At 38.6% G+C, this 24,504-nt stretch overlaps 1 protein-coding gene across 1 annotated transcript; it reads right to left on the bottom strand.

Annotated features, from left to right (window-relative positions):
• Positions 1-15,155: 15,155 nt before the first annotated feature.
• On the bottom strand, positions 15,156-16,895 carry LOC136036793 (uncharacterized). The gene has a single exon (XM_065719122.1). The coding sequence runs from the start codon at positions 16,893-16,895 to the stop codon at positions 15,156-15,158; it is 1,740 nt and encodes a 579-aa protein (XP_065575194.1).
• Positions 16,896-24,504: the final 7,609 nt, after the last annotated feature.

Consider the following 24,504-nt stretch of genomic DNA (forward strand, 5'->3'; position numbering starts at 1 on the left):
AGCTGTTGGGGTGGAGCTTCGCGCCACCCCAACACCTAGTTGGTGGGGCGTTTCGCGCCCCCAAGCCCCCGCGCGCGCGTAAGTCGTTACGCGCCATATTAGTTACGCGCCATTGTAGTTGTGTCCCTGTATACCACCTATGAATATAAATAGATTTATATATGTGTTTTGAACTACATAAAACTTGCGAATATACAACATTCTTGGCTTTCCCGTTGTCTGTGCATATACAAAGCCTTATGTACTTATAATGACGTCAAATGCAAACGCTCTTTTTACAAAAAAAAAACTAGCATACACACAACTCGTTTTTATATAGATAGATACATAGATATATACAATTCAAATTAACTGCGTAAAATTTACGAATATACAACATTCTTCGCTGTCGAATTGTCGCTGCATATAAATAGATTGCCAGGTTTACCGACCCCCGAACATGCAACGTACAATTGTCCATGGGAAAAACAATCAGTATTAAGATCTATACCACATTTTTCTAATGATTGACCTTGAACTTTGTTGATGGTGATTGCAAATGCTAATCGAATTGGGAACTTCAATCTTTTAAATTGAAAAGGCAGATCCGTTGGAATCATCGGAATGCGAGAAATAAGAACAGCCTCACCCTCAAAAGGCCATTTCAAGATTGTGGCCTCTATTAAGTTTTCCATTGTTTTTTTTTACGGCATGTCGCGTGCCATTGCAAAGCTTTGGTGGGTTGATATTTCTTAACAGTATTATTGGTACGCCTATTTTTAGTTGTAGCACGTGTGGTGGAAACCCTGAAAGATCCATGGAATTTAAAAATTCAGATGGATAATCAACCGCCTCATTTGGTTCCAAAACTGTTTTGACTGACTTGTAAAGTTCTGCCTGGTCTCGAATCTTGGTTAAAACAATATTATTGATTTCGTGGACGTCTAAATTTTTGGGTGCAAGAACCGCTCTTTCACTTAGCCATTTGTTATTTTTATAATTGCTTAGAATATTCGGAAATACTTTTTCAATCAATTCATTTTTGGACGTCATTAAATTACAGAATTCAGCAGGTAGTTGTCTACGTCCTGAAATTGAGTCTACTGGGAGCTTTCCGTTTCCAATTGCCAGCAATTGATCTGAAAATGTTTGACCAGAGTCATCGTTTTGCAATTGGACACGCATATTTGTAGTTAATTTTAATGTTTTTACGTGTGCCCATAAATTAGAATTTTTCAGGCAAGCATTCATTTCGTCTGCAGGAGTTGATCTAGGTATTATAGGTAGTGTTTGCCTGAAATCTCCCGCAAGCAATATTAATGTGCTGCCAAAGGGTTTCGACTTCCCTCGCAAATCTTTCAAGCATTGATCCAGAGCCTCGAGCGATTTTTTGTGTGCCATTGTGCACTCATCCCAAATAATAAGTTTGCATTGCTGCAATATTTTACCCATCCCAGATGATTTGGAAATATTGCACGTGGGAGTTTCTGTAGAATGCAAATTCAGAGGCAATTTCAAAGCGGAATGAGCAGTTATTCCACCAGGCAGCAATGTTGCGGCTATTCCTGACGACGCAATTGCCAACGCTATATCATTTTTTGATCGAATTGATGCCAGAATCAGTTTTATCACAAACGTTTTACCAGTACCTCCTGGCGCATCCAAAAAGAAAATTTCTCCAACGTTGTTATCGACAGAATGCATTATCGTATCATAAATGTCTTTTTGTTTAGACCTTAACTTGGAAATGTTATTTTGTACATACGACAATAGATCACTCGTACTGTAACTTTGTTCACGATCCAATTCTACACATGTCGAAACAGCAGCGATACGGTTAGGTGAAGGCATTCCCAAATCCTGAAGAGGTTTGTTTGCCATACGTACGCACAAATCTTCTATAATAACTAAAGTGTAGTTATAAATTTCTGATGTAAAATCAAAAGTCATATCTGATGTCTCTAACTGTTTTCGATGGAGTATATCTTCGGACATTTTTGACTTATATTTTTCCCATAACTGTGTAGGAGCTGATGGAGAGCAGGTTGTTAAAATGATGCCAAACAATGCACAAATTTGACTTGGAGTTGACGTTTCGCAAGCGTCATTGATGCAGTTATCCCAGTGTTTGTCATTCTCCAATAAATTCAGAGCTTGGCATGCACTACGGTAAGTGTCATGTATAGTACCGTTTACACTTCTCAAATACTCAAAGGATGTCGGACCGGGTACATTCACCAAAAGCAGGCGTAGAAAGAAGCATTCATGTTGATTGGGGTGAACGGTGTAGAGTCTTCCTATCGTGGTATCTTTAAAGATGGTAGGTTGGCCGTTGACTGACTTACCCTGTTTTTGACGTTCAAATACTTTATTTTTAGTATTCCACGTGTAATACGAAGGCACTTCAGTATACAGCAGTTTTTTTGCAAAAGAATCATTTTTGCAAAGCGAAAAGAAAGCGGTTAACTTTGTATCCGGTGGATTCAGGGCTCTTTGTTGCACGTTAGTTTCCGAGAAAAAAACACGTTGACCATTCTGTAAATTTACCGCTAAGTGAACAACAGCTGGACTACGTTCATGTATCGGAAATGAAAGAATTCACCAAACAGCTTCATTACTGCTTATGTATCTTCCAGCCTGATATTGTACGATTTCGGCGATATCTTTGATTTCGGGCTGCAAGCCAAAAACTGCCATGTCACTGCCTTTGTTGACGTATTTACATATGTATTTGATTGCCTTTACGGAGTTACAGTATCCAACGTTTATGTGTGCATTAAATGTTTTTGATAATAATGGGGAATATGGAACAACCCACTGGTTATCTACTTCGATGGTGGTACCGTTACGCTTCTTTATTATTGCTGTTTTATCGCCATCTTCAGTAGATCTTTTTCTATATTGTGGGTAACCATCATTACCAGTAATTGTGTTGGATACTAAAAGTCGAGGATATTGCTTTGTGCACCTTCCTTTGGCCATGCATGGTGAATTTTTGTTCAGTGCACCGCAAGGTCCATGTATCATATTTTTTACAATAATATCATTTAACCCCTTATCGACATTTTCACCAGGTATTTCCGCGGAAATCACATCATCAATTTCGTTCGAAGTTATTTTTTTATGTAGCCAGATTAGTATATGTGCGTGTGGCAAACCTCGTTTTTGCCATTCCACTGAGTACATCCAGCATCGCACTGACCCAAACACTTCAAAATTTGCTATGTAGTTTATCAGTGATTTCAACTTTTGCCGGAAGACACGTGCCGTAATGTCATGTCTATGAACCGCCGATTGTCCTTGAAGTAAAAGCTGCAGTATCTCGTCCCAAGATTGATTACATGTAAATGTAATAAATAAATCTGGACGACCATAGAGACGAATATACGCAATATCATCTTGAGCATATTCATGCATATGACGGGGACTGCCAGCATATGACGAAGGTAATATTGTTAAGCTTCCAACGTTTGTGGTATTACCGTCATTTATAACTGCATCTCGCAAATGAATGTATTGTTCAGAGCGGAGCTTGGTCTGATTCAGGCGGATATATAGCAAACGTTCTGATTCAATTTTAGCATACATATCAACGACGAATTGGTGAAACAATTGACGGCATTTTAAAATCTAATTTTTTTCATCCTGCCGAATCATTAGTCTATAGGAATAATAATGCATTGCACTGCATTTCTTATTCATTTCTTTGTTAGTGGCTGGATTCATCAATTTAATATTAAAGTGATAGCCGTCGGCTCCATCCCAAAAAATGATAGGATATTGTAGGGCATCGTAGCATCGATGATTTTCAGCAATTCTTAACAACTGAGCGTTTCGCTTATGAAAAATAATATCTCGAGGTAAAAACTGATCACCGACCATAACGATTGCCACTTTGTCGATAGTTGGAGCATTGTATCTACGCACATGTTGGCCAGGAGGCGTTTTGTCAGCGGAAATAACAATTTTATGCGTATCAGTGGGCATCAAATCGATGGCTGTTTTGAACAGACGCACTAAATTATTATTTTCGTGGAAAAGATGTTGCAATTGGGAAACGATTGTCCTTTCAACGTTGGGAGACATTTCGCAATGTGCATTCAATTCAGAATTTCTATCACTGATGAAGTACAATTGTAAAAATTTATGATTCTCGCCTGAGAATGGTAGAAGGGACCCTGCTCTATGATAAATTTGCCCTTTTACTTTGAAAGTAGACATAAATTGATCTGGATTTTTGATTTGGGCTCCAAACGACGTCATTTGGAAACATGAGTTATATTTTCTGATTTGTGACAAAAAACGCTTAGATTCTGACGTAGTTCCAGTAAGGAAAGTCTTCAATGGCTCTGGTGGTACAGCCAATAGAGGAAGTTTAACTTTTCCTGAGGCACAACACATTCCCATTGTTTCACCATTGAATTTCAAGGCCTTGCAATAGAGACAAATTTTAGACATAGTCCCGATTTGAACACATCTACTCAAGCTATAATCATCGACTGGGCTGTACCTGAATGCCAGGCGATAACTTTCAGGTTGCTCTGATTCCTCGGCACGCATTCTTTTCTTACTTTCTCTATCAGCAGCAAGCCTGATTTCTTGCTCTTCTTGTGATTCCTCGGCACACCTTCTTTTTTCACTTTCTCTTTTAGCAGCAAGTCTGGTTTCATGTTGCTCTGGTAGTTCCTCGGCATGCCTTCTTTTTTCACTTTCTCTCTTAGCAGCAAGTCCGGTTTCATGTTGCTCTGGTAGCTCCTCGGCACGCCTTCTTTTTTCACTTTCCCTTTTAGCAGCAAGTCTGGTCTCGTGTTGCTCTGGTAGTTCCTCGGCACGCTTTCTGTTCTTTCTTTTTCTATCAGCCTCAAGCCTGTTTCCTTGCTGTTCTTTTGATTCCTCGGCACGCTTTCTTTTCTTGCTTTCTCTATCAGCCTCAAGCCTGTTTCCTTGCTGTTCTTTTGATTCCTCGGCACGCTTTCTTTTCTTACTTTCTCTATCAGCAGCAAGTTTTTGGCATAGACTCTTTGAGCATCTTCCTCGGCTGTTGCCATTGTAAGTTCATCAGTCATTTTACTGTTAAACATTAATAGATTTCTACGTGAACGCATGTCTTAAATATCTTTAATGACGTCACCGTCATAACAAAAATCACGACAACTAACTTCATGACGTCAGTCAACACACAAACATGACGTCACCCGACATACAGACCCACACACACACAGACAACTTATTTTTATATATATAGATATATATATATATATATATATATATATATATATATATATATATATATATATATATATATATATATATATATATATATATATATATATATATATATATATATATATATATATATATATATATATATATATATATATATATATATATATATATATATGTATAGATGTTGGGGTGGAGCTTTGCGCGACCCCAACACCTAGTTGGTAGGGGCGCTTCGCGTCCACCAAGCCCCCCCCCCCCGCGTGCGTAAGTCGTTACGCGCCATATTAGTTACGTGCCATTGTAGTTGTGTCCCTGTATACCACCTATGAATATAAATAGATTTATATATGTGTTTTGAACTACATAAAACTTGCGAATATACAACATTCTTGGCTTTCCCATTGTCTGTGCATATACAAAGCCTTATGTACTTATAATGACGTCATATGCAAACGCTCTTTTTACAAACAAAAAAACATGCATACACACAACTCGTTTTTATATAGATAGATACATAGATATATACAGTACAAATTAACTGAGTAAAATTTGCTAATATACAACATTCTTCGCTGTCCAATTGTCGCTGCATATAAATAGATTGCCATGTTTACCAACCCCCGAACATGCAACGTACAATTGTCCATGGGAAAAACAATCAGTATTAAGATCTATACCACATTTTTATAAAGACTTCATTTCTAAAGACTAAGTTCATAAAGACTTTTCATTTCTACAGGTGAAAGTGTAATTCTGGCTAGAACTTTAGCATGGTTTCGTTCATTTAAAATGAGTGTAACTATCTTAGTTAATGTCTGTCTGAACCCATCTGAACCCTTGCCTTTAATATTTGCATATCGTAAATACTTGTCTTCCTTTGGCAGAGACAAGTAAAGAAACCCGACGACCGTAAAAGACTTGATGCACTCTTTTAGTTTCCGGCGTATAATATTTCTTTCTTTCGTTGTTTCCGAATAACACTCTTCTTCTAAAAGGTTTTACGTCAGGTCTTCATCTTCTTCATCACCTTGCATTTATTAAAAACTAGCTGTTGGGGTGGCGCGAAGCGCCACCCCAACAGCTAGTTTTTGTGGGGGCGCTTCGCCCCCCAAGCCCCCCGGGCAAGTAAGTAAGAAAGCAAGTAAGCGCCATATTAGATACGCGCCATTGTAGTTGTGTCCCTGTGTCCCACCTGTGAAAATAGATGGATATATATATATGCTTTTAACTACGTAAAACTTACGAATATACAACATTCTTCGCTGTCCGATTGTCTGTCCATATAAATAGATTGTCATGTTTACCGACTCTTGAACATGCAACATATAATTTTCCATGGGAAAACAATCCATATTCAGATCTATACCACATTTTTCTAACGATTGCCCTTGAGCTTTGTTAATGGTGATTGCTAATCGAACATTTCTTATGTCCCCGTCGTCATTTATATATCCCCCTGTGCCCCCTGGCGTCCCCGTTGTAGTTGTATCCCTGTGACCCGGTCGTCATTTGTGTCCCAGTATCCCAGTCTGTAATTTCTCTTTGACTGTCCCGGTTGTCATTTATATTCCCTCTGTCCTGGTTGTCATTTGTGTCCCGGTGTCCCTGTCTGTAATTTCTCTTTGAGTGTCCCGGTCGTCATTTATATTCCCTGTGTCCCGGTCGTCATTTGTGCCCTGGTGTCCCAAAAAAAGAAAAAATAAAAACTAAAAAATTAAAAAAAGAAAAAACCTAAAAAAGAAAAAACCTAAGAAAAAAATAAAAAAAAGGTAAAAAGCTAAAAAGAAAACAAAACTATAAAAAAGCTAAAAAACTAAAAAAAAGAAACTTTAAAAAATGGGAATTGCACAAATATAACAATATATTTGACAATAGATTAAAGTAATTCGAAAACCTTAAAACAGACCCAAAATTTTGAGGTTTATTATAAATTGTTGAGCTTTAGCATGCTTGGCACGTAAAGATTTTTCCAAGTGTCAATGTTAGAATGAACATTGACAAATTGAAGAAAACAAATCAATAAAAAGAAGAAACTAAAAAAAGGAAACTAAAAAAAAACGAAGAAAAGAAAAAACTAAAAAAGAAAAAAACTAAAAAAGAAACTAAATCTATTTATTTAAAAACAAGTTGTATATATGCATTTTTGTTTGTTTGTGGGTTTGAATTTGACGTCATTATAAGTATATAAGGCTTTGTATATGACGTCATTAAAAGATGACGCTACCGACCGGGACACAAGGACACAAATGCCGACCGGGACACAGGGAATATGAATGACGACCGGGACACCTAAAGAGAAATTACTGACCGGGACACCGGGACACAAATGACGACCGGGACACCAGGACAGAGGGAATATAAATGATGACTGGGACACTCAAAGAGAAAATACAGACTGGGATACCGGGACACAAATGACGACCGGGACACAAATGACGACCGGGACACAGGGAATATTAATGACGAACAGGACACAGGGACATAACTACAACGGGGATGCCGGGGGCACAGGGGGATATATAAATGACGACGGGGACACAGAGAATGTTCGATTAGCAATCACCATCAACAAAGCTCAAGAGCAAAAAATGATTTAGCGTTGGAAATTGCGTCGTCCGGAATAGCCGCAACGTTGCTGCCTGGTAGAAGAACTGCTCATTCCGTTTTGAAATTGCCTCTGAATTTGCATTCTACAAAAACTCCCACGTGCAATATTTCCAAATCATCTGGGATGGGTAAAGTATTGCAGCAATGCAAACTTATTATTTGGGACGAGTGCACAATGGCACACAAAAATCGCTCGAGGCTCTGGATCAATGTTTGAAAGATTTGCGAGGGAATTCGAAACCCTTTGGCAGCACATTAATATTGCTTGCGGGAGATTTCAGGCAAACATTAACTATAATACCTAGATCAACCCCTGCAGACGAAGTGAATGCTTGCCTGAAAAATTCTAATTTATGGGCACACGTAAAAACATTAAAATTAACTACAAAAGCTCCCAGTAGAATCAATTTCAGGACTTAGACAACTACCTGCTGAATTCTGTAATTTAATGACGTCCAAAAACGAATTGATTGAAAAAGTATTTCCGAATATTCTAAACAATTATAAAAATAACAAATGCTAAGTGAAAGAGCGATTCTTGCACCCAAAAATTTAGACGTCCACGAAATCAACAATATTGTTTTGACCAAGATTCGAGACCAGGCAGTCCTTTACAAGTCAGTCGACACAGTTTTGGATCCAAATGAGGCGGTTAATTATCCATCTGAATTTTTAAATTCCGAGGATCTTTCAGGGTTTCCACCACACGTGCTACAGCAAAAAATAGGCATACCAATAATACTGTTAAGAAATATCAACCCACCAAAGCTTTGCAATGGCACGCGACTTGCCGTAAGAAAACCAATGGAAAACGTAATAGAGGCCACAATCTTGAAATGGTCTTTTGAGGGTGAGGCTGTTCTTATTTCTCGCATTCCGATGATTCCAACGGATCTGCCTTTTCAATTTAAAAGATTAAAATTCCCAATTCGATTAGTATTTGCAATCACCATCAACAAAGCTCAAGGTCAATCATTAGAAAAATGTGGTATAGATATTAATACTGATTGTTTTTCCCATGGACAATTGTACGTTGCATGTTCGGGGGTTGGTAAACCTGGCAATCTATTTATATGCAGCGACAATTGGACAGCGAAGAATGTTGTATATTCGCAAATTTTACGCAGTTAATTTGTATTGTATATATCTATGTATCTATCTATATAAAAACGAGTTTTGTGTATGCATGTTTTTTTGTTTGTAAAAAGAGCGTTTGCATATGACGTCATTACAAGTACATAAGGCTTTGTATATGCACAGACAATGGGAAAGCCAAGAATGTTGTATATTCGCAAGTTTTATGTAGTTCAAAACACATATATAAATCTATTTATATTCATAGGTGGTATACAGGGACACAACTACAATGGCACGTAACTAATATGGCGCGTAACGACTTACGCACGCGGGGGGGGGGGGGGGCTTGGTGGACGCGAAGCGCCCCTACCAACTAGGTGTTGGGGTCGCGCAAAGCTCCACCCCAACATCTATATATATATATATATATATATATATATATATATATATATATATATATATATATATATATATATATATATATATATATATATATATTATATATCTATATATATAAAAATAAGTTGTCTGTGTGTGTGTGGGTCTGTATGTCGGGTGACGTCATGTTTGTGTGTTGACTGACGTCATGAAGTTAGTTGTCGTGATTTTTGTTATGACGGTGACGTCATTAAAGATATTTAAGACATGCGTTCACGTAGAAATCTATTAATGTTTAACAGTAAAATGACTGATGAACTTACAATGGCAACAGCTGAGGAAGATGCTCAAAGAGTCTATGCCAAAAACTTGCTGCTGATAGAGAAAGTAAGAAAAGAAAGCGTGCCGAGGAATCAAAAGAACAGCAAGGAAACAGGCTTGAGGCTGATAGAGAAAGCAAGAAAAGAAAGCGTGCCGAGGAATCAAAAGAACAGCAAGGAAACAGGCTTGAGGCTGATAGAAAAAGAAAGAACAGAAAGCGTGCCGAGGAACTACCAGAGCAACACGAGACCAGACTTGCTGCTAAAAGGGAAAGTGAAAAAAGAAGGCGTGCCGAGGAGCTACCAGAGCAACATGAAACCAGACTTGCTGCTAAAAGAGAAAGTGAAAAAAGAAGGCATGCCGAGGACCTACCAGAGCAACATGAAACCAGACTTGCTGCTAAAAGAGAAAGTGAAAAAAGAAGGTGTGCCGAGGAATCACAAGAAGAGCAAGAAATCAGGCTTGCTGCTGATAGAGAAAGTAAGAAAAGAATGCGTGGATCCCAGAACTTTTAGTTTCAAACGGAATAACCTCCGTTGAAGTTTTGACGACTATTCCAGACGAAGTGGCTGGAAAAGAAAAATAGTATATTAAAGTCGAAGGCTCATTACACTTCACTTAGGCAGCGCTAGGATGAGGCGATACTTCCGACAATGGAGGGAACTAGCCAATTATTTTTGACTTAATATTGATGAAGAAATAAATGAAATTGAAAAATTTGTGTGGGCTGTCAAGTTATACAGGTTTCAAAGCTGCCATCCAACCAAAGATTTCATTCAAAATGTATATTGTACGGTGTTTTTTCAGCTAAAATAGGCCAAATAATCGTAAACCCAGTAAATTCACAAATGACTCCGTATAGCTGCTGACATAGGGACAAGGTGAAGACACTAGCCCATTTCAAGCCTTTTTTGAGCTCCTTCCAAATATAATAATCATTTCATTTGGAAATTCACTCCCCTCTATGATGGTGACATATATTGTGATCTAGGATAGACATGTGTTCAAACTTTAAAAAGCACTGAAGCCGGGGGGGGGGGGTTTACAAAAAAAACTCTAAAATCACATCACAAATTTGTTTATATTCATTTTTGTTACGTTTTTACGAGTCAGAAAAATATTTTTGGGGGGGGGTAAAATTGGATGCATTAACAATTTGAATTAACCTGACGACATTGTTGTGTTAGATACTTGTCCGCTACACTTAGTATGTTAGTCAAGATTTTTGAGAGATATAATAATGATCATGACATTCTGTTCAACTTTGTAAAGAGTAAGTATGTTAAATTCTGCCCAATACACTCGCGGGCCCTCCTTATGATTTGAGGTTAGATGTGAGGTTTGGGGTATGTGAGGGCATTATTTTACCTTAGCTTTATTTTCAAGGAGCTTTTCCTTGACGATGTTCATTCTCCCATGCTTTGTGGTCTGTTTATCTCAGAAGGAATCTGCTACTTCATTGGTTTAGTCCTTACTCCATTTTCATGTTTGTTCTTCATTGGTTTAGCCTTTGCTCCATTTTCTTGTTCGTTCTTCCTTGGTTTTGCCTTTGCTCCATTTTTCAATTTGCTCTTTTTCGATCTTCATTGGTTTAGTCTTTGCTCCATTTTCTTTTTCGTTCTTAATTGATTTAGCCTTTGCTCCATTTTCTTGTTTGTTCTGTAATGCCCTTAGGTCACTCGATTCGCTGCGCCTGAAGGCTGTACTAGCCCAACGGTCAACTGCCTGGCGTGAATCTTTTTCAGGGGTCCTTAACGCTTTTTAAGGCGAGCCCGCCGGCTTCGAAACACCCAGTGCCAGCAGCTGCAGACGTAGATAACTGCAACACCACAGTCGATGCCAAATGCCTAGACAAGTATGCGTTGGTCCTGACCGAGTTCAAACTAAGGAAATCCAAGGTTCTCTTTCAACTACTGTATTAACTGAAAATGCAGTGCAAACACGAGACAACCAATAACATTTATAAAAACGCTCAACAAAACGTAGAACCTAAATCACCTTACTTATGCTATATCCTTTTTAGACGACAAAATGACTTAAGAAAAACAAGCGCCAAGGCTAGAAATCTTTACTTTTTATACTTTCCCAAGAAACCACATTTTTCCAGCCAGGTACTTTTCTGTGGTTAAATGACGTGCGCCGAATCGGCTAAAATTCGATAAAGATTTATTAATTAGATTTTTAGAAAGGAATGTTTTTTAAGATTTAATCAATAATAGTTTATATTCATTTAGTTAAACTTATGACAATACTCCCCCCATACGGAAAAGCCGTCCCTGTCTTTTATTCTAAGCATCAATATTATCATTATAGATTTTTTTTCCAGGGTTATTCATTTTGTTCGATCTTTTGATCATATGGGTCAATAGATCTCTAATGCTGGAACTATGTCGCAGACAAGTTGGTCTTTTGGTTGATTAGAGATTGGCGAAATAATTAGCAGTTAATCCACAAGTTCATAACATGGATTTATTAGTACCAGTGTCTGCCCAACACTATATGATTTGTTCTCCGCGTATTTGTCTTATGAAATTCACCTGCCCCTTTCGATTGAAATGTCTTTATGGGACACTACCGATGGGGTTTGGTTTGGTTAAATAGCCCTTACAAGACAAATCCACACTTACTCTTGTCTGCGGAAAAAAAATCTCTGTTTTCCATACCTAATGTAAAATTCAGGGTACCCGTATATCTTAGTACATATTCCCAAGAAACTATAAAGAAAGAAATTTCAACTTTAGTAAAACAAAATTTAAGTGATTTTAGTCTCTTATCCCCATTTACATCTCTTTTTTTCCAAATGAGATCACCACAGAAAAATAGACAGCTTCCTGAATTTATGAATGAATAAGAAAAAGTTATCACAGCAAGGAGATTTCTTAAATTTTACATTAACTTTTAAAGAAATGTATTGTTACATTTGTCCTTTTTATATTCACACTGACTTTACTAGTGTAAAATACTGAACTAAGGAATATCACATTGGAAGTGCGTGACCCGTATTGCCTTTTCCCCGCAATTTAAGAGAACAGAAAACCCCCGTGTGTACCAATACGGCTCTTCTGAATACGTCCACGCTTTCTTCTGCAATGTATTACCTACGGTGAATCTAGTTCCTCCAGTGTATCTCAATAGTTTGACTTAATATTTCTTGTGTCCTTTTTCGTCAATATTGCTGTCTTTTTTCAATTATCCTTGCTTGGAGCGTGCCGGATTATTATAGCGATGCTGCATCCTTCCTATGTATTTGAATAGCTTTGATAAGTAAGTGTCCTACATCTCTATGATCTGAAAAATAGCATGGTTTATATATGATTAAAAGAACAAAAAATTAATAAGTTTATACAAAGAGCTTTCAGAAGTTATTATAGCGTAATCTTCCTTGCATAATCTTACATAACACATCACATGAAGCGGTAGCCACAAGGTAAAGATTATTCGATACATTAAATATTATTGGATTTATTAAAACATTATTTTTGAACAATACACAAACTTATATATTATTTATGGTATCATCAACCAACCTATCAAAAACCACACAATCTTTGGTTTCTGATTCACCCATTTCATTTTGACACATATTTTTGATTGATGACTCCCCTCCAAATGTTCTTTTCCATACCTGCTCCATAATCATTTTGTCGACTATTCTTTCTAATTTCAGGTGACCTACTTCAGTAATTTTTCCTTCTATCCTATTAAAATTGCAACAACATTATCACTTCGAATGGTGGTTAGCTGTATCTCTCCTTTCTTCGTTTGTTATTGTTAATGATCTACAACGATCTTGCCTAGCATTAAATTAAAAAAAAAAACAAGTTTTTCAACTGAAAGTAAGGAGCGACATTAAAACTTAAAACGAACAGAAATTACTCCGTGCATGAAAGGGACTGTTTCCTCCTCAACGTCCCGCTCTTTACGCTAAAGTTTGACTCTTTCTCTCAATTATACTTTGTAACACAGCAAATATCTTTAGCGTAAAGAGCGGGACGTTGAGGAGCGTACAGCCCCTTTCATACACGGAGTAATTTCTGTTCGTTTTAAGTTTTAATGTCGCTCCTTACTTTCAGCTGGAAAACTTGTTTTTCAATTTAATTTCTGAACGTTTTTGAATTACTTACTTACTTGTACTTGTACTTGTTTCAGGACACAAGCTCTTCAGCTCTCCCTGGCGCTATGATCTGGCAGACGGTTGAGTGCCAAGCCGCTCGGTCGTGTGTGTGTGGTGCACATATTTCAAGCCACTGCTTGTCCCATCTTCGGCCGTGTCGTCGGAAACCACCAATCGGCTCTAGGTCCGCCTTGAGTGTGTTAAGCCAGGTCTTGACTTGTCCACCTCGCTTCTTCTTCCAGTGTGCGAGGGGTTTGCAGTATAGCGCCTTTTTAGTGAGGGTGTCATCTGACCTCCGACAAACATGGCCAAACCAAGTTAGGCGGCGTTTTTTTATTAGGGCTTCAATGTCATGCTTCTGGTGGCATCGTCTACGAATTTCGACGTTGCTAATTCTGTCTCGGAGGGAGACACCGAGGATTTGTCTCAGGCAGGAGTGGTCGAATACTTTGAGAGCATGAACATCCGCTGCTTTCAGGGGCCATGTCTCGCATCCGTAAAGGAGTACGGAGCGGACGGTTGCTTCAAAGATCTGGATTTTTGTTTTTAGTAGGACGTCTCTTTGTCTCCACAGGTTCTTCCTAAGTTGAGCAAAGACTATCGATGCTGATGATATTCTGCTCTGGACTTCCGTACTGCAGCCGCCGGAAATGTCGATGAGGGATCCCAGGTACTTGAACTGGTCAACGACCTCTAAACGGGAGTTGTCGATAGAGATGCCCCTTGTGAGTACATCCTCAGAATTTGTCAGAATTTTGGTTTTATCCTTACTGATCTTCAGCCCAACCAAATCTGCAGTAGCAGCAACATTACACAGCATGGCTTGCGCATGATCTATATCATTTTCTAGCAAGGCAATGTCATCCGCGTAGTCAAGGTCTTTGATGGAGAAGTCAGGGCTTACTTCAACGCCTCTGGCAGATTGCATGGCGCGCTTCATGATCCAATCGATAACAAAGTTGAAGAGGATGGGGGACAGGATGCAGCCCTGTCTCACCCCGAAATCGATGTCGAAGAGGGAGGACAGCTCTCCATCAGCTTGTATACAGGCACGAACGTGTTGGTAGTATGCCTGAATAAGGCGTATCAGCTTATCAGGGACGCCGTCCTCTTGCATCGCAGCCCATATGCCATCTCTAACGATCGAGTCAAAGGCCGTTATAAAATCTATGAAGACGGCTATAGTAATCTGATTGTGTTTCATGCGGTGTTCGAGAATTTGCCGGAGTGTAAAGAGCTGATCAATGCAGCCCATTCCTGGCCGAAAGCCCGCCTGGTTTGGGCGTGTGGTCGTGTTTCTGATTGAGCTGAAGCGGTTGAGTAAAATCATGGCAAATATTTTGGCAGCGATGCTTATGAGCGATATCCCCCGGTAATTCTTGCATTCAGCTTTATCCCCTTTTTTATACAGGGGGATGATAATTGAAACTTTCCAATCGTCTGGGAGAACCTCCTATACCCAAATTTTCTTGAGCAGTTTTTCTAGGTTCTGTGCAAGAAGCCTGGGGCTTGCCTTGTAGATTTCTGCTGGTATGGCGTCAATTCCCGGCGCTTTATGATTCTTCAGCTTCTTTATTGCTGCCAGGATTTCCTCTTCGTCAGGGGGCTCTATTTTGACTCCTGCGTATTGGTTAATGAGCGTTGATGAAGGAGGTGGGGGAGGTTGGGTCACTTGAAGATTTGGAGCAGGTGATGAAGGGTCGACCTGGGGATTTAGGAGTTTCTGGAAATGGCGCTTCCAACGGTCAACGACTTCGTCACGACTCGTTAGGATGTTACCGTGTTCGTCTCTTACAGAGGCCGAGTTCTTCGACCTCTTCCCAGTGGACTCTTTAAGCAGCTGATACAGTTTCCTAGTATCAGACAGGCTAGCTGCTTTTTGCATCTCCACCGCCATATTCTCCCAGTACTTCCTTCTGTCTTTTCTGCCCGACTGGTGACATAGCTTGCGTAGCTGTTTGAATTCAGCTGAGTGGCGTGATGGTAACAGACTTTTCTTCGTTGCAAGTCGGATGGTCTCTTCGGACATCCACCGTCTTCGCTTTCGCTTCACTCTTCCAAGAGTTTCGAGAGCTACCTCCTGTAGTGTATTTCGGAACTTCTGCCAATCTTCGTTAACCGACGACCCGCTCGAGTTCCCGTCCTCAGGAGACTCATTTGAGTGTTCATGCTCGAGGGCGGTGAAACGATTTAAAAGTTGAACACGGAATTGTTCTACTACTGTCGGGTCCTTAAGACGGGCAACGTCAAATCTTTTTGGGGGTTCCTTCCGTTTACGAGCCACTAGCCTGATCTTCACAGACATTTGGATCAAGGTGTGATCTGACCCGGGCTTTGAACCTGTGTCAGGTCCTCTGTAGGCTCTGCAGGTCTGGATCGAGCTTCTCCAACGCGACGACACGAGTAGGTAGTCCAGCTGGGAAGATGTCCTTCCATCTCTGGATCTCCAGGTTATGACGTGTGAGGGCTTGTGTCTGAAAAGGGTGTTTGCTATTACGAGGTTGTTTGCTTGGGCGAATTGGACCAATCTGGTTCCTCGTTCGCATCTTTCGCCGTACCCGTGAATTCCAAGGCTCCTGTCGCCGTTTGCCTGTCTGCTGCCGACGTGTGCGTTGAGGTCGCCACCGATAATGAGGAGGTCACGTTTGGGGGTCTTTTTTACAGCTTCGTTGAGTTCGGCGTAAAACGTATCTATTGCTTGTTCAGAGCTGACCCTTGTGGGTGCGTAGACCGCAAACACTGTAACATTAAACAGTTTGCTTCGGAATCTAGCTTTTGCAAGGCGAGATGATACGGGCTCCCATTCTATTAGAGCTTTTTGTGCTTGGATGTTAAGGAGAAATCCAACCCCTGCACTGCCACTACCATCTTTGGGTCCTGAGTTATAAAAGAAGAAAGAGTTCTCTGAATCTGGTGTTGCTATCTCATGGTTTTCTAGTGTGTCATTTATTCTTGTCTCTGATACACAGAGGATGTCGAGGCCTAGGCGATGTATTTCACCAGCTATGAAAGTCTGGGTCGTCAAACATTTCATCGAACAGACGTTCCAGCACCCTATTGCAAGGGATTGTCTTCGTTTCAACAGGTGTCCAGCTCGCCAATTTTTCGAAGGAGACGCCGGTAAATCATCCAACGCATCGCTTGTCGGGAATGCCGTAGCTTGTTTTAACACTCTTTGATCTGCTTTTTTCATAACGTTTCGTGGGAATATTATTGACCGACAGGTCCCCAGTCCCTCGGCGCCTCCACACTTTAGCCATTCTTTCGCTAGGCATGTAGCTACGGAATGTTGCCACCGCTTCACCACTTTGAGGTAGTGTGGTCGACTTCCCAAGGATACACTAGAGACGGAGATACAGCTTCGGCGACCCAAACCGCACCATAGCCGTGCTAAGAGAGGGCCTCGGCTGTCATCTTGATTCCCATCTAGGTAACCCCAGGCAGAAGCGGTAATTTTTTTGAATTTTTGAATTAATGCATGTTTGATTTGGGTCTCTGCAAATGAATAATTAAAACGAAATTTGCATATTAATTTTTTTTGCTAAATGGCTTTCTCTTAGTTTTGATAAGAAAATTTTGAGAAAAAGGGTGGGGGAGGAGGCCTAGTTGACCTCCAATTTTTCGGTTACTTAAAAAGGCAACTAGAATTTTTAATTTTTAACGAACGTTTTTATTAGTAAAAAATATACGTAACTTACAAATTAACTTGCGTAACGAACTTCTATATTCGTAAATTTTATTATGTATATGAGGGGGTTCGCCCCCTCGTTAATACCTCGCTCTTTACACTAAAGCTTTAATTTTGTCCCAACTCCTTAAGATTGACCCTTGAATCACAAAGGCTGTAGAATAAATAGTTGAAATTACTAAAAATACTTTAGCGTAAAGTTTTTAACTTGAAACCCCTCCCCTGGGGACTGTGGGGGAATAAATCAGCTCCAAAGACATATTTATTATTTTTTTCGACTATGCTGAACAGAATGGCTATCTAAAAATTTTGATCCGATAACTTTTGAAAAAATGGGAAGGGGCCTAGGTGCCCTCCAATTTTTTTGGTCATTTAAGAAGGGCACTAGAACTTTTAATTTCCGTTTGAATGAGGCCTCCCGTGACACTCTAGGACCACTTGTTTGATACGATCACCCTTGAGGAAAAAACAAAACAAAAAACAAACAAACAAATAAACACGCACCCGTGATCGATCTTCAGGCAAAAAAATACCAAGTTCCACATTTTTGTAGATAGGAACTTGAAACTACTTTTCGGACTTGGGATTGAGGTAGAGACATGTTATGAGATGTACCTCTTAAAATTTAAAAGTTCTGTCATTGCTAAAGAAATCGGAGCTTATCCTTTGCTCCTTTCTAAGTGGTGACGTTAGAAAATTGGTCTACGGCAAAAAAAAAATCAATTTTGAACTAAGATAGATAGAATTTATTTTTCGACGGCAATCGATAGCTCTTGATGAGCTGATCAAAGTATATGTCATCCATTTTTTAGTGCAAAAATTTCTTCATGATATACTAGTTTGAAATTTCAAGGGGTTGACAACTTCAGTAGTAGGGTACACACTGAAACCAAAATAGGCCGATACCAATTGTGAGACAAGTAGAGGACTTATAAGCAACAGTTGGCTGTTAGACCTTAGTTATCTTTGGCAATAAGGGGTTTGCAACTTTGGCTAGTTGATGTACCTATAATTTGTTTCCGGTGTATTTGATGGTAAGACCAATTTGGTTCCAGCGGTAAGACATGCAGGGGACTTGTAAGTAATAATCGTCTGTTAGGGTACAATCATCTTCAGTGAAGAGCGGTTTGTAACTTTTGCTAGTTGTTATAGCCAACCCATACTGACTGTAACCTTGAATTAAGTGTTTACGCAACGAGTACAAACGATAAGTGAAACAATGAGGCAGTTTCGTAATAATTAAAAGAGTTTTATCTATGGTATTTTGATCCTGAAAAGTTACGGATAGTTTTATAATACCAACTAGATTATATAAGATATTACTCCAAGTCTTGAACCGTCACGATGTCTACGATTGAAAAGGATAAAGTTCAACTGGCTGCAAGTCAATTTAGTCCCTTCTTTTGGTATTACATCTCGTGATGAGCTGACCAAAGTATATGTCATCCATTTTTTGGTACAAAAATTACTTCATAATATATACCAGTTTGAGAATTTCAGGGGGTTGACAACTACCAATTGTGAGACATGTAGGGGACATGCAAGGAAAGGTCGGCTGTTAGCTTATAATCATCTTCGGCAATGAGGGGTTTGCAAATTTTGCTATTTTGTGTACCTATTATTTGTTTTCAGTGTATTTGATGGTAAGACCGAATTGGTTCCAGTGGTAAGACATGTAGGGGACATGTAAGTAATAATCGTCTGTTAGGCAAGAATCATCTTCAGTGAAGAGGGTTTTGTAATTTTTGCCAGTTGGTGTAGCCTACTCATATTCACTGTAACCTAAATTTAAGTGTTTACGCAACGGGTACGAACGATAACGTAAAACAACGAGGCAGTTTTGTAATAATTAATAGTGTCATCTATGGTATATGATCCTGAACTCATCCGTCAACCTATTATTTGTTGACGGATATACTCATCCGTCAACCTATTATTTGTTTTCGGTGTATTTGATGGTAAGACCAAGTTGGTTCCAGTGGTAAGACATGTCGGGGACATGTAAGTAATAATCGTCTGTTAGACAAGAATCATCTTCAGTGAAGAGGGTTTTGTAATTTTTGCTAGTTGGTGTAGCCTACTCATACTCACTGTAACCTATAATTAAGTGTTTACGCAACGGGTACAAACGATAACGTAAAACAACGAGGCAGTTTTGTAATAATTAATAGTGTCATCTATGGTATTTGATCCTGAAAAGTTACGGATAGCTGTAAAATACCAACTAGATCATATAAGGTACTGTTTCAAGTTTTCATCCGTCACGATATCTACAATTCATAAGGATAACATTCAACTGGCTGCAAAGTCAATTTAGTCCCTTCTTTCGGTATTATCGATAGCTCGTGATGAGCTGATTAAAAATATGTCATAGTAGTTTCTTCATAAATAATAGCATCATGTATGGTATTTTGATCCTGAAAAGTTACAGATAGCTTTATAATATCAACTGGATTAATTAAGATATTGTTCTAAGCTTTCATCCGTCACGTTGTCTACGATTGAAAAGGATAAAGTTCAACTGACTGCAAAGTCAATTTAGTCCCTTCTTTCGATATTCTTTTGTTATTGTTGTTTTTTCAACGCTGAGGAATAGCCTTTGATCATATGATTACTGATCACGTTCTTCTTTGAACATAACGTTTTAAAAGCTTCGATAGGCTGACAACTTCAGCGTTTAACCGATAGCAAAGAAACAAAACCAGTGTTGATCTCGCAACACTTTATTTGGCGAAGCCGGACAAAGGTTGCAACAACACTTCACGTTGCTCAGGCAACGTAGGTCTAGTTTAAATTAGGATTAGGTCACAAGGACCTCGGACTCCAAATATTTTTCCTGACGTCATCATTCCTTTTTTTCTGTTTTCACTCTTTTTTAAATAAATTTGTCAATTTTCTGAATTATTGGCGTCAAGAATGATTTACTTTAGGATTAAACAGAGCACAGGACTACTACTCCTTCGCATGAGCCTAATAGTGAATCTTCAGCATCTTGTAGCATATCACTGGCGGATCCAAGGGGGCTATTAGGACCTCAGGTTCTAAATATTTTTTCGGTTACCCTAATTGCTTTTTTTCTATTTTTCACTCTTTTTTTTAATAGATTTGTCAATATTTTCAATTATGGGAGCCCTTTTCAATTACTGGCGTTGAAAATTATGGTAAAGCTTTTGTTTTGTCAAGAGCTGTCTAAAGTGGAAACTCTGCTGCGAAGCAGCAGTTTCCATACAACAGCACTTAGAAATGTGGATTCTAGAAGCGCATCCATTTCTGGTTGACCCGCCTCCTCCATGGGGCAAACCAAAAATGCGTAAAGTAGGCAGGGTTTTGAAGCCGAGGGAAAGGTTGGGGTTTTACAATATGAATGAAATTATATTTTAAATACTAATTCCAGTCATCACTGGTAATTTCTGTATAGTAGGAAGCCGAAAGATAATTACAAAACTCTCGCATCCATTGATGTTAAATTCAAGATGGTTCAATTTCATTTTCAAGTTTGAACTAGTCAGCTGTTTCTGAACAAAATAAACGTTCGATTTTGCTTACAGATAATATTACTATAGAGTGAAGCTTATTAGTCCATGAGTCCCGCGGGCAGCGGGGCGAGGTCTGTATTCTGATTGGTTGCATTGTTAGTAATGTTTATGGCTTACTTTTTTCTGATAGGTTAAGCCTTATTTGTGATCTTTATGATGTTTCATCATTGCAACCCTATTTTCGCCAGAAATTGGATCAAAGAATAGGATTAAATAGGACGAAGGACTACTGCCCCTTCGAATCAGGCTAATAGTGAGTCATGAGCATCTTGTAGCATATAATTGGCGGATCCAAGGGGCCGGGAGGACCTCGGGCTCCCAATATTTTTCTTGTGCCCTTAATCCTTTTTTTGTGTTTTTACTCTTTTTTAACCAATTTGTCAATTTTCTCAATTATTGGCTTCCTTGTCACATCCCCCCCTCCAAGATTTTGCTCTAGATCCACCCCTGTAGTAATATAATAAAATATGTATATTCCAATATAAGTAAGTAGGTAAGTAAGTAAAATATTTATTACCCGTATTTTTCACATTGAACAAAACGGGGTACAAGGAAAAAAAATAAAAGAAAAAGAGAAGAATTCGGAGAGAAATTTAAAACACAACATGGAAAATACACAATCAAGAACTGTACAAATGTTTAAGCCAGGGGTGGTTCAATTTTGCCTGGAAATTAGAAATCAACCGGTTTACCGCGATACTAAGGTGTGCAATCCTGTTTTTTCTATCATATAAGTATTTCTCGTCCACAAGGGGCATCGCAGCAGGAACTTCGCGAACCTAAAATAAAGGGACCGGAGTTTGCGTTTTTGGGTGTCAGTTAATAAATTCCGAAATGGCGTGTTATATAGAATATGCAGTAGTGCGACAGCGTTATACATATTCGCAAGATACTTACGGCATAAGAGGAGTCTGTTGGCGACGATAGACCCTTACGCGGTGCGGAGCTTTTTCTCAACATGTTTGATGAGCAGTAGACGAGTTTCGTTAAGCTTACGGCCTGTGGACAGACCCGAATATACGACGTGAGATGAAGCGGTAATTGACTCGCTACCCAGCAGTTGTTCAGGCTGAGAAGAACTATCGTTGAAAAAAAAAGAACTGCAGATTTAGAAGTATTGAGAGCGAGGCTGATTTTTCGGTATTCATCACGTAGGATCGAGAAATTCGATTGCAGACCCCTAATGGACGGACTTAGATTTAATAGATCGTCCGCGTATGTAAGTAGCGACACATTTTTATTCTTGGAGATACAAGAAACATTGACACATGCCTGGGCATTTAAAACGCTGTTATTGTACAAACTTGGGGATAATAATGAACGCTAGTGGACATTCTTTACGTATTTACGTAATATGTATTTTCCTTACCTCAGAAGCTCCAAAAATCAGAACAGAGCTTTTTGTGAATGAAGCATACATCAGAAATATAGATGTCTCTCAACGACAACAAAAACTAAATGACAAATCAAAACCTTAAAGCACTGATGAAACTTCAATTATTGATACAAAATTATACACGTCTATAAACTATTAAGACGCAACTCATTCGAAGTCACTTCAATTCATAACAAAATAGAATAATCACTTATGAAGATACAAAAGAGAAGATATATATCAAGGATATCATTAGAAAAAGGGTAGGCATTAAAATAACTTATGTTTTAAAAATTCAAATTATATTCATGAAATTATTATGTTGAATCCAAACTTGTACATGTCTATCAACTATTAAGATACAACTCATTCCAATTCACTTAATTCAAGACAGAATAATTATTTGTTAAGATACAAAAAGAAGACATGTATCAAGGATGTGTTTAAAATATCCAGGAGAAAGTAGCTAATCTAAATTGTAAAAAGGAATTTTTTTTTTATACAATATTTTATTTTAGGTCAAATCAAGAGGACGGCATCAGTATTTGCTTCTGTATAAAGACTCCTCAGCAAAGCAAATAGTAAACAAGGATTTCAAATACCTTCTGTTGAAATCATCGTGTGCTTTAGATCCTAGAGTGTTTCGTATAACCTTAGACAATAACTTCAAAAGCACTCCGCTTTCAGATCCAATCTGTAAAAACGAGACATGGACTTTCTTCAACGCCCACAACTCCCGTGGTATTTTAACATTGAGAAGCAGCCTCCCAAATGAAATTGCAATCCACCATATCGGTATGGGTAATGTTACATATGATAAAACAATTGGAAAACTACATAAAGATGGAATTAATAGATTGGATGAGCTAGCAAAGTTTTCTGAACCACCGGTAATTGCTGCTATTTTGGGACTCCGTGGATCTGGAAAATCCACCATTGCTTCCTTAATATCGGGTAGTGATGAAATGTTTCTTCAGGGAAGTAGAAGTACAAAGACAACAACATTGGGATTATTAAAAATGATCTAACAAAATATTTTACTAAACCGATTTATAATAGTACTGAACCAACTACGAAAAGGCCTTTGAGACAGGCTGCTAAACAAGCAAGATTAGCTTTAAGAAATTGCATCTAATCATTTTATTCTCTTCAGTTTGAATGAGCTTATATTCTCATTTCATTCTTTTCGCCAGTCCTGGTTGAACTTCGTTGAAGTAAGGATGCTAGGGCTATTTTTTAAAAAAAAGTTTTAAAAAGTGTATTTAATTATTCAGTTTTAATCCTCACAATTTGATGTAAGTTCTTTTATATACATATATAGTTTCTCTCTTATTCTTGTATTGTATTGAAGACGGCCCTTGGACATAGGGCCGAAATATCTACAGAAATAATTTCCACTGTCTTGAAATTTTCCCTATTGTCTCTACGTTGTATTTGTTTGTTATGAAAGCTTATAGCCCTACATCTTTTGCACACATCGATATAAGCAACAGATTTAAACGTCACCAAGTTCGTCAGTTAATCTCACGCCTGAAGTCAGTTGTCCTCGAAGCTACAAGTCAACTAGGAGGGCAAAACGTACAGGAACTTGATTCACTGATATCCCCTATTGATTTAAAAGTTGATAATAAACAACAATGAGAGATAAAACTCCAAAAAAAAAAACTCAAACGAGACTGCGGCCAGTAGAGAGGAAATACTAAAATAACACGGATATTTCACCTGTATCCAAACTAGGCGTCCTCAGCACAAGATAAAAAGAAAAAAAACACTAAACTAAAAACACAAGAAAATAAACACTAAACATAAAATCTACAAGAAATTGTTCCGTTCTTACCGTCTGCTCCTTTGGAGCCAGGAGCACCATCTCCTCCTTCACCGCCGTCTTCTCCCTTTCCTTCAATGCTTAAAACACCACCAGTGACATTAAAATTAGTCTTTATTGAAACGACTCCTCCACTTAAGCCACTTGTCCCTGGTTGCCCTAAGCTTGACTTTGGAGGAGCAGCTGGTGCCATTAGATAAAGAGTAGACCCTTGATTATCTGTATGAAAATAACCAGCTTCAATTGACAAAATCTTTAGTTTTATACTGGTGTGGCCATATACAGTCATGTTAAAGCAAATCAGTTAAAGCTCTTCTATATTGGAGGGTAAGGATGATAGAATTGAATGTAAGTCACATTCCTGATCAAATATTCTGG

The sequence above is a fragment of the Artemia franciscana genome, chromosome 16, assembly GCF_032884065.1.
Source record: "Artemia franciscana chromosome 16, ASM3288406v1, whole genome shotgun sequence".
Classification (NCBI taxonomy): domain Eukaryota; kingdom Metazoa; phylum Arthropoda; class Branchiopoda; order Anostraca; family Artemiidae; genus Artemia; species Artemia franciscana.